Source organism: Crocuta crocuta, unplaced genomic scaffold (genome assembly GCF_008692635.1).
Source record: "Crocuta crocuta isolate KB4526 unplaced genomic scaffold, BGI_CrCroc_1.0 scaffold9, whole genome shotgun sequence".
NCBI classification, from domain to species: domain Eukaryota; kingdom Metazoa; phylum Chordata; class Mammalia; order Carnivora; family Hyaenidae; genus Crocuta; species Crocuta crocuta.
The window spans coordinates 3,401,430-3,414,144 of NW_027551567.1; the positions used below are offsets into that span (position 1 = coordinate 3,401,430).

Consider the following 12,715-nt stretch of genomic DNA (forward strand, 5'->3'; position numbering starts at 1 on the left):
GTTTTTAACTTTCAAAGAACACATACATGATTTATCTCCTATGAATAAGGTGGTTGGTCCTTCTATATAGAACTTGGATCCCATTCTGCTTAAAGTACTTCCCCAATTTAACATGCAGGCCATAATTAGATTTTCCCTTTAGTTCCCCAAATGTTGTTTGCAGCTTTTTTTCTCCCTAAAGCAGGATTAAATCAAGATTGTGACTTTCTGGAACAACTAGACCTGTTGTCTTCTTGACTGTCTTTTTATAGTGTCATTAATTTAACCTTTTATATCACTTTGAACTTCTGTAAACTGGATCTAAAGTATTTAATTGATTAAAGTTTATTTAGGGAGGGGGAGAGGGGCAGAGACAGAGCGGGAAACAGTCCCAAGCTGACTCTGCACTGGCTGCATGGATCCCCAAGTGGAGCTCAAACCCATGAACTTTGAGATCATGACCTGAATGAAACCATGAATTGGAAGCTTAACCAATTAAGCCACTCCAGCATCCCTAAAGTTTTTATATAATACAAATTGATGCTGTAGTGTTCATATTACATCACACAACGTATGGCTTTCCCAGGACCAGTGATAAGTTTGAACATTTGTTAGGTCATTTGATACAGGATGCCTGTCAGACTTTTCTCCACTACTCTATTAACTACCACTGATTTCCATGGTGCTAAGTCTAATCAACATTTGACTCTGAAAAGTGTTTCAGTTGGTTCTACACAACTTCCCCCTCCCCCCTTTTCCCTGCTGGGCCAGTCTTCATTTTTCTAAATGTTAAAACATACATATGCCCCAGAGTTTAACCTTGGGCTCCTTGCCAACTCTGTTCATACTCTGGTGATCACATCTAATCCTAAAGACATAAGATTATATTAACCTCCTGGGCTCCGGGGTGGCTCAGACGGTTAAGCATCCAACCTTAGTTTTGGCTCAGGTCATGATCTCCCGGTTCATGAGTTTGAGCCCCACCATCACAAGTGCAGAGCCTGCTTGGTATTCTCTCTCCTTCCCTCTCTGCCCCTCCTCTGCTCGCACTCTCTCCCTCTCCCTCAAAACAAACTTTAAAGAAATTTATTTGCCTTGATAGAAGTAGGAAGTCACTAAAAAACGATTATATTCTTATGTCTATGGAGATTCCACTTGGATGTCTAACAGAGGTCTCATTTTTGCCTCTCAAAATTTTCCTCCTAATCATCACTCCCAGTCAGTTAATAATGGCATCTCTATTCTAGTTTCTCAGCCAAAACAGTCCATCTAGTCTTGGTCCCATCTCCAGTCTCACCATCTCTACTACAGTATCAGTCTTGCTTAGATCAGTCAGTGATTGCCCAATTGTGGTCGTGTGGTCTTTGTTTTGCATCATGTGTGTCTCTTTACCGCCTATCCCAGTCTCTTCTCATAGCAGTCAGAGTGATCATTTCAAGACCTAAATCTTTTACTTAGATGGCTTCCTACCTAAGTAAAAGTCAAAGACTTTTACAGTGATTTACAGGGTCTTAAATTACATGCACTCTTACCCTGCCCCCCCACCTCCCTGATTCTGGTCTCTTGCCTGCTCGCTCTGCCTATCCCCCACATTGGCCACCTCTGCTGATTCTCCCATGTAATCTGCATTTTCCTGCTGTTCTCTGCCAACGGCGCACTTCTATAAAACTTCAGGGGTCAATCTTTTACCAGCTTGTTCAAAAACTCCTCTCGGTGAGACCTGCCGTGACTGCTATTTAAAATTGCAGCATGATATCCTGGTTTTGTGGTTTTCTTTTTTTCTGTAACACATACTATGTAAGTTCTGCTCCCTCTGTTAGAGGGCAGTGAGGGCAAAGATCTTTGTTCACTGAAGTATCACAGTGCCTAGAGCATGGTATGTACTCAGTAAATAGTTTTTGAATGAATTTCAAACTATTTCCGGGTTTGCAGAGTAGTATTTCATTGAACAAAGATTTACTGAATCGAAACTGGTTGAGGTTTTACTAGATCAAGAAATGGACACAGAACTGAGGTGACACTTAATGCTCCAGAAATCCGACCAATGAGCTTCATTTCATAGCTTTTTTGGATATTCACTATAAAAACAGTTTCTGTCCTGCTACTCTGACCTAATCTTTAAAAGAGGTAATAAGAAAAGTGGTTCAGTGCATGATACGCATTCAGGTAGCATGAATTCAACTAAATGCTCAACAAAAGAAAAAGCAAAGCAGGGCTACTACTACTTAGGGTGCCTCAGAGGTAAACCCATGTGTGATGAGGCCAGTTTCTCTGTACCTTACAGTGTAAGCATTTTGCTGTATGAGTCTTCTCGAAATTCATAGTTTCTGAACATAATTTTCTCTGGTGCTTACTGGCACCATTTGAAAGCTGGATGAAATCACACTGTAGCTAGTGATGGTGTCTTCATGTTAACAAGACACGGGAGTACTGGAAAATTGGAAAACCTTTCCTATTGTCGACCACCTCACTTACATAGGCAATAGGTGGAAAATCCTCAAAATCACCCATACGTTCCTTCCTTAGATTTTACCAACTGTTATCAAAAATGAAACACATGGTGAAGGCACATTTGACTGGAGGGGAATGAGGAAAAAATATTGAGCTAGTTGCTGTGAAGCTAAGTCATGGAGACTTCACAGAACAGAAATTTATTCTTTGCTCTAATATCCATTTGACAGAGGCTCTGCCATGGATTTGCTGAAGTGTCAAAAGCTTCTATTTGTCCAGTTCCTTCCTTATGGTGGTGCTGTATGTATGTGTTTGCATATCACAAATTTCTTAATTTCCAAGTTGATAACTGCGCACATATGTACACATGTTTACTGCTCCATAAGAAATCTTGCCATCTTTAAGATGATGAGAAGACATTTATCTCAGAGTAATGCTACTCTGGTAAATTGTCTTTCTCAAAGTTCTAGAGGGCTAAATGTTTTCTGTTCTGGCATGCAGTTGATTCTATTTCTGGTACCTTGGGATTTCCCTTTCTTTTAGAGCCTGGCAACATTCTGACAATTTGTTGAGATATAGTGCATCTAACATTTTTATGTTTTTGGAGCAGAAAGAGGGGGAAGGGAGCATTTACCCATTAATGTCATTTCAGCCCACCATGTTGCCAGAGGACAAAGATACTCTATACTATATGGCATGCCTTTGCACATTCCCGAATTGAGGTTTAAGCATGCCATTAAATACTTTATATTAGGGACACCTGGGTGGCTCAGTCAGTTAAGTGTCCAACTCTTGATTTCAGCTCAGCTCATGATCTCCTGCTTCGGGAGATGAGCCCCAGATCAGGCTTGCTGACAGCATGCAGCCTGCTCAGGACTCGTGCTCTCTGTACCCCTCTCCCCACTGGTGTGCATGTTCTTTCTCTCAAAATAAATAACGTTAAAAAAATTATGTTAAATTTTAAAGTAATTAGTTCTACATTAAAGTTGATGACAGCACACACAAAAAAGGTCTATAATTACATAGTTAGTACTAAGGTTTGTCAAACAAGACAGTTTTTTTTTTGTTTGTTTGTTTTTTGTTTCTTTTATTTCTGAGAGAGAGACAGCATGAGCAGGGGAGGGTCAGAGAGACGGACACACAGAATCCGAAACAGGCTCCAGGCTCTGAGCTAGCTGTCCGCACAGAGCCCCGTGCGAGGCTCGAACCCACCAACCGTGAGATCATGACCTGCGCCAAAGTCGGACCCTTAACCGACTGAGCCACCCAGGCGCCCCAAATAAGACAGTTTTTACTGAATTTGATTCCCCCCCTTGTCATATTTGCATGGTAGTTTTTTTAAGTGAATACTCTTAAAGATATGTCCCAGAATTCTCATGGGAGTAGAACACTAAATAATGAACTTGGGGTAGCTTTGTTTCATTGCCTTGAGTTCCTGTTATGGAAGAGATCCAGACCTCATTCTATCTGGACATTACTTCCCTCAGTTGGATATCCTAAGATTGAGATGTGATTTGTAAAGATCTTACAGGCTCTACAACTCCATGATGGGTCATTCTGAAATAGAATATTTACAGTATTTAAGCATAAAGCCAAAGAGCTTGGGATTTAAAAAAAATTTTAGACTAAAGGAAATGGGGCAGCAGAGGCAGTTTTAGAACCTATATAGTCACTAGGAGAAATAAACCTGTAGGATATTCATTTTACTTACACAATTTACTAAAGGGAGGAATGTCAGTTCAAGAAACTGGGGGAGCAGCAATAAGTACTATTAAATCAACTGCAAAGAATTTATATTCCTGGATAAAGGAATTTATTACATTTATAAACTATGTGTGCTCAAGAACATTTATCATTTAGAAATGACTGAAAATTGCAGTGATAATGTGGGAGAGGTTTTAGTTACAATGTAAGCATCTCATTTGTTGGATTCTAAAGTACTCCAAAGGTGTTCTGATACATTCCTGTTTGGAGTGAGCGGTCCACTTTCTGGTCAAACATCACACAAGGATTATCCATTTCTCGCCAAGAGCCTTATGGTGGTTTGTAAATATGACTGGTCTCCTTTCTGCTTTCTAACAGCCTCCCCATGTTAGCCTTGCCACATGGTCAGTCTTCTGTTTGGTAGGTTTTATAAATCCTAAAAGCTCTAGTTCAGAAACAGCTCTAATAAACCGAGCACTAGAGGCTGTGGCTAAGGAAATTTGCCGTATTTTTTGACAAAAAGAGGTTAAAATCTCAATGTTAAAACATCAGCTGTTAAACTAAAGTACAATTCAAATACGTACTCCTAAATTAAACCGTAACCCTTACTGGAAAACATCAAATCTAATTAGAATCCACTGTCCATAAGACATGAATGGTAAAGTGCTTAACACTTACCTGATTCTAATTTTTCATACAGTCTGAAAATTGCTTCCCCTTCAACTTCTAAAAGTACATGATCACCTTAGAAAAACACAATTACAATAATGACAGTTATGGGACATTTTTGCTGAATCCTGGAGTATAACCTTGATAAAAGTTTTGGACCAAATATTTAGGTTTGGTCTCATTTAAAATTTGGAATAAGTGTTTAGAAACAAGTTGTTCTGGGATGGTATCGTTAACATTAACAAGTAATAAGGTTGTTTGGGGCACATCTTTATAAATCTCTATCTTAAGTCTGGAGAAACCATAGACTTAGACTCTATAAAAACTTAGACACTGTAGAACCAGTTTTTTAAAAAGGATACTGGATAATTTCATTCCTTTCTTCTGCAGTTATAGAATTTGCATCCATTTTTTCAGCAGATGTCACAACTGTTGCAAAAGCCTTTTGAGAGATAAGACAGAAGAAAATAAAAATCTCTATCATTGCCAAGTATCTTTTAATGCACTTGATGACTCTGTATGAAGCCAGGTCATGTATTGCTACTGATAGCTGGCACGTTTTTAAAATATTACACCAAATTTCAGGTTCTTAAAACTTCTCTTCTTAGAAGGTGCCAATCATGTAGATTTTTAAATGGTGGTATCTGTTAAATGGGGCCTTCGACAGAGTTAACTTTGTAATGCTCTTCTGAGAATGGAAAGAAGTTATTTATCTCAGTAACCAGTCATCCATGGCCTTACCAAGCATTTCTTGTACTTCCTGATTGCTACATCTATTGTATAGCTTTTCCAACATCTATATATTTTTTTATGTGATAAGGGAAACGCTACTTGTTAATACACTTCTGTGGAATAACAGAACCAACCTAAACTGTTTAGGTCTTGCTTATTGTGAACTGTGGGGGTACTCTGACCTGGCACACTCACAGAATTGGCTTGGTTGAGGTGTAGAATCATAGTGCAAGGGACCTGGAGTGAGACTGTTGAGTGACCTGCTTTTCTGGAGATTTTGCAGTATGAGGGGATTTATGCTTTCCAAACAAAAGAACAGGACATTAAAAAAGAAATAAAAGATAAGTTACAAAGTACCAAAAGTATTAAAACCCCAGGAGAATGGTCATGGATGGCTAGACAAACAGCTTGCTCTTTCCCCCCTGACCTACCTCTGACCAGTCCACAAGGTTGATTAGCCTGCTACACTCGAGGTGCAGTTTATATGCTACGCAGATGTCTGGGGCGACATTTGGAATGCAGCCTTCTTCGCTTTTCAGTGCTTCATTCTAAAAACAACAGCAAACTAAGATGACTACCTTTTAGAAATGATTAGGAAAAGAGGCAAACATTAATAAACCCCCAAACTAAATTCAGGAAACCAGTAAATGGAGTCTTTGGTTTCTTTTATTTATAGAAATAATTATACTCTATTAATACCAATATACCATTACCAGGTGGTAGTTAAGTTCTCTCTCAGAAAGTAGTCAAACACTGCAGATCCTAACTCCTACAAAACCCATCTTTTTAAACTTATTTGAAATCCATAATTCTTATTGAGAATCTCTCTCACACATACATACACATGGAGATTGTAATTTGGCTTCCCAAAGACTCCAAAAATCACACCAGATCTCTACTGTGACCTACCACTAAAGAGAAAAGTTTTAATTTGTGTTTTATATGATAAAAATATTTTGTGCTTTGAAGTTGAAATTATTAAGGCTCCCCACTACCACCATCATTGAAAACCATTGATTTATACCTTCCTACTCAGTATTCTCCTGTAATGTTTAGCATGCTAGCTTGAGTGCCATTTTGGAATAGAATACCAGGAGAGTGGAACATTCTTCATAGATTTTTATGGAATCATTTCTTAAATATATTTTGTGCCAAGATTTCTAGGTGTTTAACCGAGTTCATAACAAAATAACTTATTAGCAAATTGTCAACAGATTATTTTATGTATACATAAACTTACTAAAATGTTTAAAATGATGGCTTGATCTGATCACACAAGGTTTTTAAAAATTCTGAACTATACTGAACTCCGTTTAAAGAACAGCTTTTTTTAAAGTTTATTTTGTGAGAGTATGCGTTCAAGCGGGGGAGCAGCAGAGAGAGAGAGACAGAGAGAGAATATCCCAAGCAGGCTCCACACTGTCAGTGCAGAGCCTGATGCAGGGCTTGATCCCATGAACCATGACATCATAATCTCAGCAGAGATCAAGAGTCAGATGCTCAACCAACTGTGCCACCCAGGCGCCCCAAGCATAGCTTCTTGGAACCAGTAAATGTGTCTGGATTTTAGGAGTTTCATCCCTGCCAGATTACTGGCCATCCTCTGTACTCAGCTTTGAGATACTGTCTCAGAGAAGATCTTTCTTGGATTTAAAATCCATGATGAAATCCCAAACTATTTCTTAAATCAGAAACAACCATTTGGATCTTGTAAGTAATTTCATTAGGTCGTACTGTTTGATCCATGATCTGCTGTTATGTCTGAAGGAAACGTTTCACAAGAGTAGTAGCATTATACTCTGGCAGCTTCCTGCCTGTGATCCGGCATTTTATCACACAAAGGGGAAGATAATTACACACAATCAAAAGTTGGCAGCATTATGCAGGGGTTAGAAAATGCCCTCTAAAGTCTAAAGAATTTATACCTAAAAGAGCTGTAATCCTGTGCTACTAACTCCCCATTTATTAGGACTGCAAATTACAAAATGTTTGTGGTAAATGAAGCCTGGGCGTCTGCACCAAACTTTCAGAGTAATGAATATTACTTTTTACCTTCAGATAATAATAAGGATTGTTGAGCGCAGTGTGGAGGGCGATTCTGGGAGCAGCGTTCAGGCGCTCACGCAGGGTGTGGGCGGCACTGAAGTACACCGCCTCGTGCAGAGGCTGTGTCTCCGGAGGCAGAAGGTATTCTCTGAAACAGCCAAAGGGAGGTATCTGCTTTTAGATAAGCACAGGTTTATTTTCAGTGTAACATTTTGTCAGTCCTTTGGAAAATTGAGCAACTTACTTAAAAATCAAAATCAAGAACCAAAAACAAAGGAAACAAAAGCCAAATATAATAGTACAGGTTCACTCAGAATTGTACCTCTTTCATAGAATATTTTTAAAATTTTTCAGATTCATTAGAGTTTAAGAAACTGTATTTCAGTTGATTTAAACCTTTAGGAACAAATGAACCTACGTTACATCTCTGCTCGAAAGCTTTATGATCGTTTCTTACAGTATTAAAGAATACTTTCTTGAAGTAATTGTTGAGAAAAACAAGACAGCTACACTCCTTACCACAGCAGACCTGGAACTCCTAGCAGGGTTTACAACACAGGCCTCAGACCTGGAATTAACAAGTTAGGGAATTCTTTGGGGATCACAGAAAATGTTTTGAAGTTTCACAGAAATGATACCTGGGAGCTTTTTATAGGTTAGAATTAAATTATACTTTAGAAGATAGAAAAGGCTAAATTTTAGCTTCAGAATATTGGAAAACAAATTGTTCATCACTAAAATTTCGATTAGAAAAACCACTGAAACTTGTGTTTTTTCTCTTATTTATGAGCTAGATGACAAACCAATTTTAATGAAATCTGAATTTAGGAAATAAAGTTCACTTTCACTGTGTAATGAGCCTATCAGCTTGTCTCTGCCCTGACAGTGACATCACTCTTGAGTGGCTTGGAGGGTAGCAAATTGGAAGGGAGAAACTTTGGCAAACACAATACAAAGAGTAATAAATCACTAAGTTGATTAAAGTAGTTCATTTACATTCCTTCATAAAGATTCAGAAGACTTGGTCTAGGCCTGAGCTTTCAATATTTTAGCCACATGACAGATTTGTGTCAGTGCACCAAGTGCAGGTAGAAAAAAGCAGCTGCCTCAGCCTAGCCACTTCTTCCCGGTGAAACTACCCTCTTCTTCCCAGTGTCCTGGCTGTCTCTCCTCCTGGGACACAATCCCACTACACTTGTTCCATCTGTGTGGCCAGTGGCTTTGAGGAAGAGAGGGAATGGAGAGGGTATTAACCATGCATATCACTCTTTCCCATCTTAAGAAAGCTCCTGGCCCCCTCTCATTCCACTTGTAGATGGCTGCTCTTTCCCCAGAGTTAATAATGAAACTCACTGGCAAAGTCTAGGATTTTGACTTGGCCCTAAGGATCCACATTCTATACCTTAAGTACTGCTAACCTCTTACTCAAATTAAATTAGCTGTAGCCTCTGGCATAGGTTTTATAACATCAACCCTCCCCGGGTGGCTGGCTACCCAGTTTATAATAAATTCTTCCTGCACCAACCTCAGGCTGTTTCTCCACAATCATTATAATGACTGTCATTAAAAGACCCTGTTGAAGTCCCTGCTATGAAGTAAGGACTGGAAATCAAACAAGGCAACCAGACCGAGTCCAATTCAGAAAAAAAATGTCACATTTTCATTTTTACTCCTCCTTTTTTAATACCTTTATATTTACTTAATGTTTAGAAATTCAGGTAATTCCCAAGGCAAAAGACCTGTGTGGATACCCTCAAAGAACGTCCATCAGAGGTAAAAGAAAATATTTGCCTGTATTTTGTTTACACTGGGCTGCTACGTTAGTTGAACAAGAACAGTGACAAAACATCATTGTATGTTAGAAGTTTTGTCCACCTGCAAATGTGGAGATAAGCATAGAAACATCCTTCTGCAGCTTACTTGCTGGGGGAAGAACTAAGCAGTGAGCCTGGCACTGAAGCATCTCATTTTGGATTCAGATCAGAGCTTACCAACAAAAGAGAGGTGGTTTTGTGGGAACTGATAGGACCACTTAGTGTCAACAAGGGCTTCAAAGTTGAAGCTTGTATTCTGATGAAAACAGTAACTTAGAAGGTAGTACTTTTAATTCCCAGTAGTTTCATCAAGAGCTGCTCAAGGTAAACTGAGAACCCCATCTCTCAGAGTCCATTGGTTATATTTATCTTTAACAAACATCTTTTCTCCAGGACTCCAAGCTCTATTCAAACATCTGTGATTTGTCCTTGGAGACTATGGAGAAATGGAGAGGGACCTTTGATGGCTGTCAGTAGACTAGGACTGTGTGACTATCCAGAAGTCCTAGCTTTGCTCTGGGCTTCAGCTGCCACGACTCCTCAGGTCTCTTTTAGTCCTAACATGCTACAATCCTAATCTCTTCCTGCCTGGGACAATCAATTTTGATGAAGACAGGAAATCCTAGTATGGATAATTTTGTGACTTAACAACACAACACAATTCAGTCATGCGTAGCTTTATTTCAGTAACTGCTCAGAAAGGTAGAAAGTCAGACATAATTAGGTCAAAGATCACAAAAGACAAATAGCTGTTTGATTTCAAAGCCTACAATTCGGGATTTGTAGGAACTCAGAAAGGAACGTGACAGTTGGCCTACAATTATGTTAAAATACACTACATCTTTTAGCAGTGACAATGGCCACAGGTTGGTAAAAGAAAGGAGCCAGAAACTTGAGGCAAGAAACTACAGAACAATAAAGCCCAGTAGGGCAAGGTTAACTGCATGAGTTCTAAAAGGTCAATTCCCGCCAGCAGGTCAGTGCAATACTGCGTTGCATCACTTTTATAGGACACATTTCTCACTTTAACCTACATTTTGTCACATTTGGTTGATCATTTGGACCTCTTGCATGACATTAGTAATTTCTCCCTAATGATTAGGAACAATGACTCTGCTCCCACACTGTCCCAGAAAATGGAACTTTTCACTTTGAAGAAGGACAGGTTATTTATCAGAAAATTACTCTCTTCAGTGACTGAGCTGTTCTTTTTGGCACTTGATTATATTCAGTGCCTAGCCTACTGTTTGAATTGCCATTAAAATACAGAATAAGCAATGATAGATAACAGTTTTTTCCTGTATTTTAAGTATTAAGTCATTTTATTTTTCACACTTTTTCCCCCCTACACCATGTCACAACAGCCTGAAAAGCAGCTTACGTGGGTAATCCTACACAGCTACATAAAACTTGCTTTTGGGAAATACATGCATCAGAATGATCTGGGTTTCCCAAAAAGAAATAATCTTAAAATATAGGCTGATGGACTTCTAAATTACATTTCTCAACATGAATTTAGTGCTGATAATAAGTTGCACTGGTATTCTTTAGAATTAGAAGTCCCTTACTCTGAATAAAAGAGGGCATTATGGCTGGCCAGCTCTGCCTTCTGGGCTTGGCCTAGACCCACTGTATTTCCAGCACAAGCAGAGCAAGGATAAAGTGCAATGCAAACACTGTTGTTAGGAAGGGCAAAAAAACCACTCAACTTTCTATTTCACCCCCACCCCTCCTAGCCCAGCCTAATGAACTAGATCAAATTTAAATTTGTATTCTTGAACTGGCAGTAAAGGAATGAACTAGTCATTTGATTAGACATCTTAATAAGGATGGAAAATGAATCAAAATTACAATTCTAAGCTAGATGAAGGGACCTGAAAAGCATAATCTAGGAGAAAGTACCCTGGATTGGCTATGTACAGCCATTACCCTAGTGTTACTGGGGAAAACAGCCAGATTTTTAGTTTTTAAGAGCAAGAGACTCACCTCACCAGACTGTCAATGAAGTTGACAACTTTTTCTCTGAGTACTTCAAACCTGGTCTGCTTCTTACTTGTTCTTCTTAATTCCTTCATTTCCAATAAGGACTATGGATGAAAGAACACAATTTTTCTGGTGATTTTGCAACCGAAAACTCAGAAGGGAGCTCTGGGTCCATAGATAGAATGTGCAGAGAAAGAGCCAGATCAAAATGGGTTGTGTTTCTTTTTATTTCTAAGGTCTGGAAAGAGTCTCTCCTCATAAGTGTTTTGCTTCAAATATATATAGCAAGTTGATTTCAGGGAAAAAGAAAAAGGGCAGTTCACTCCACTTCTTGAATATGGTAGAGTGCTCACAATCCACAATCCACTACTTGATTTAAAAACAGGACTTACTTATATGGGGCACCTGGGTGGCTCAGTTGGTTGAGCAGCCAACTTTGGCGCAGGTCATGATCCCATGGTTTGTGGGTTCAGGTCCCACATCGGGCTCTGTGCTGACAGCTCAGAGCCTGGAGCCTGCTTCAGATTCTGTGTTTCCCTCTCTCTTGGCACCCTTCCCCATCTTGTGTATATGTGCTCTTTCTCTCTCTCAAAAATAAATAAATAAGGAAAATTTTTTTAAAAAAATCTTTTTAAAAAAAGAAAAAGACTTATAAGTGTAAGAAAAAAAAAACCCTTACCCTTTGGCCATATTAACAGAATAAATTCAACATGTTCTGCCTTGCTTTGATTAGAAGTTTACTCTACATTTATCATAACTTGGTATCATGATACAAAGAATGTTCTTTACTCTGACAACCAAGATCCTAAAGTTAGAATTATCTGACCAAGATTATATTGGGTGTACTGTGGCTCAGTTCCTGCTCTCTATGGAATATGCATTAAAAAATCAAGTCCCAGGGTACCTGGGTGGCTCAGTTGGTTAAGTGTCCGACTTCAGCTCAGGTCATGATCTCACGGTTCGTGGGTTCCAGCCCCGTGTTGGGCTCTATGCGGACAACTAGCTCAGAGCCTGGAGCCTATCTTTGGATTCTGTGTCTCCCCCACTCTCTAACCCTCCCCTGCTCATGCTGTCTCTATCTCTCTCTCAAAAATAAATAAAACATTAAAAAAAGAACTTAAAAAATCAAGTCCCTAAAATTAATGGGTTAGGTTCTTTTGGATTTCTCAGTTTGATTAAACAAACAAAAAAAAACAACAACAAATGCATCAGATAAATAATCACACTCCTTTTTGCAACAATGTTCCCATTGTTTCCCTACTGCTAGTTAATTCCTTTTCTAAGACTAAAAGAACAGTTTCCACCTATGTTGGCTAGTAAATTTCAGACTTTGTAAA

The 12,715-nt window shown here is 38.9% G+C and overlaps 1 protein-coding gene across 6 annotated transcripts in view; it reads right to left on the reverse strand.

The window, feature by feature from the left end:
- Positions 1-4,220: 4,220 nt before the first annotated feature.
- ORC3 (origin recognition complex subunit 3) overlaps positions 4,221-12,715 on the reverse strand; it is a 60,677-nt gene continuing 52,182 nt past the window's right edge. For 5 of the 6 annotated variants that reach the window (XM_077750270.1, XM_077750266.1, XM_077750265.1 and 2 more), the window contains 5 exons: positions 11,382-11,482; positions 7,588-7,729; positions 5,967-6,083; positions 5,166-5,245; positions 4,221-4,611 (listed from right to left, as the gene is read on the reverse strand). In XM_077750270.1, coding sequence (XP_077606396.1) covers positions 4,506-4,611; positions 5,166-5,245; positions 5,967-6,083; positions 7,588-7,729; positions 11,382-11,482 — 546 coding nt within the window. In that variant the 3' untranslated portion in view covers positions 4,221-4,505. Of the gene's footprint in view, positions 4,619-5,165; positions 5,246-5,966; positions 6,084-7,587; positions 7,730-11,381; positions 11,483-12,715 lie in introns of all 6 variants that reach the window. The other variant, XM_077750267.1, reaches the window with a different exon arrangement.